This window comes from Papilio polytes, unplaced genomic scaffold (assembly GCF_000836215.1).
Source record: "Papilio polytes unplaced genomic scaffold, Ppol_1.0 DF823835.1, whole genome shotgun sequence".
Lineage (NCBI taxonomy): Eukaryota > Metazoa > Arthropoda > Insecta > Lepidoptera > Papilionidae > Papilio > Papilio polytes.
The window spans coordinates 2,053,978-2,055,658 of NW_013525369.1; the positions used below are offsets into that span (position 1 = coordinate 2,053,978).

The window sequence follows — 1,681 nt, forward strand, 5'->3', positions numbered from 1 at the left end:
TACTTACATCTTTGTCTTTATGTCATACTTTAATTCGGAAGATATTAAAAGTGCAGCTCTTTTACCAAAGGTCTACATTCAACTTAACTGTTGTCCGTAGACGCTGAACATTTGGGACCTGCGCGAGGAGACGCTGCTTCAGACCATCAAGATGAAGTTCCCGTTCATCGGTGCACTCGGCAAGAAGCTAGAATTCGGCGCCTACTGCATACACCCTGGTACACACATATATTTTAATATTTAGTATGTACATACTTAGATTGTAGCTAAATAGTTGAGCTGGAAGCTATAGTGACAACAGAAGCTTCAAGTTCGGGCTTGGTAAGTAAACATCCACGAGAATCACCCTTGTGGTATCCTAAACGCGGAGAAATAAAAGGAAGTATTGTTAAACGATGATTGAGAAACACACGACAATAAAAACCAAATAAATTGCAAGATAAATGTTAAACAAGAATTTGTAACTTTCCAGGACCACCTCGGATGAAAGAGAGCACAGACGAGCCTCAGCAGTCTCCGACGAGACGCGGCTCCCAAGTGTACCGCGGATCCACTGGTGGTCTACTGCTAGAAGATGACCAGACCTCTGAAAGCTTATTTGGCGATATTAAATCAGACCCGTGGGTGTTGTTAAAATGTAGTTTATGTTCTCTATTGTACAGTTACAATGCGATAGTCACTATTGGAGCCAAACCATTTGTAATCCTATTGATTCTATTTCATTAATCTAGAATCTAGATTTGTGAAAGAACGGCCATGGACGTACACTTGCATCAATGTGAAAAAAAAGCAGCGTACAGGGAGGAGTGGCGGCGTCTTGTGAAGCGAGGCACTGATACGTGATAACCACGACGAGTCTGTAAAGACTCAAGCGACAAAGAAGAAAGAAGAAGAATCTAGATTTAATTTTGGCTTTCTTCCGTTTTTACCGATATTATTGAGATTTAAAAATTTAGATGTCAGTTTGAAGGTATCTTCGGAGCGTATTTTTTTTTTTATTCTGAGTATGTACCTGCGGGCATATGCTAGTCATTGCGTAATGAAACAAAATGTCTATTACAGTGAGTACATGCGTTTCAACGTGTCAGAGATATTAGTGACGTGTTGTTCGCACGTGTGCCGCGTGTCGCTGAGCGCGCGCCCGCCGCACCCCGCGCGCCCCGCGCTGCCCCCGCCCGGCGACGCGCTGCGCCCGCGCCGCCCCTCCTACTGGGACCTGCCTGATGATTTCCTTAATGATAACGGTAATAGTAAACAATCATAATGAACTATTACATTTTAGAAAAGATAAATGATTAAATTAATTAAATTCATGTGCAGAACGTGTGATGCCCAGGAATCACAAAGACGTGGAGCCGAAAGACATCAGCCGTCTGCTAGAGGGTGCCGGTGAGCTCCTCTATCACTACCTACTTCAATATATTAATAGTTGCTTCATTATTTTATACGTCGACACTATGAAAAACATTATACTTTCCAGGTCTTCAAGGACTTCTAGAGAAAAATTTTGTCCTCATGCAAGGTATTAAGAATGATCTCAATAAGAAATTGCATCATATGAAGACGGACATGGATACGGTAAGACTTCAAACACTGTTAACACGTTCACTGCGGTAAATAAAATAATAATCTGATGCGGCGGCAGGCCAAAATGCGCCCCCAACGATATTTCCGCTGGTGC

General features: G+C 42.5%; 1 protein-coding gene across 1 annotated transcript in view; it reads left to right on the forward strand.

The window, feature by feature from the left end:
• Positions 1-106: 106 nt before the first annotated feature.
• LOC106103231 overlaps positions 107-1,681 on the forward strand; it is a 3,158-nt gene continuing 1,583 nt past the window's right edge. Inside the window, exons 1-5 of the mRNA XM_013282924.1 lie at positions 107-218; positions 473-620; positions 1,063-1,244; positions 1,321-1,389; positions 1,481-1,578. Of these exons, the coding sequence (XP_013138378.1) occupies positions 152-218; positions 473-620; positions 1,063-1,244; positions 1,321-1,389; positions 1,481-1,578 (564 nt within the window). The 5' untranslated portion in view covers positions 107-151. The remainder of the gene's footprint in view (positions 219-472; positions 621-1,062; positions 1,245-1,320; positions 1,390-1,480; positions 1,579-1,681) is intronic.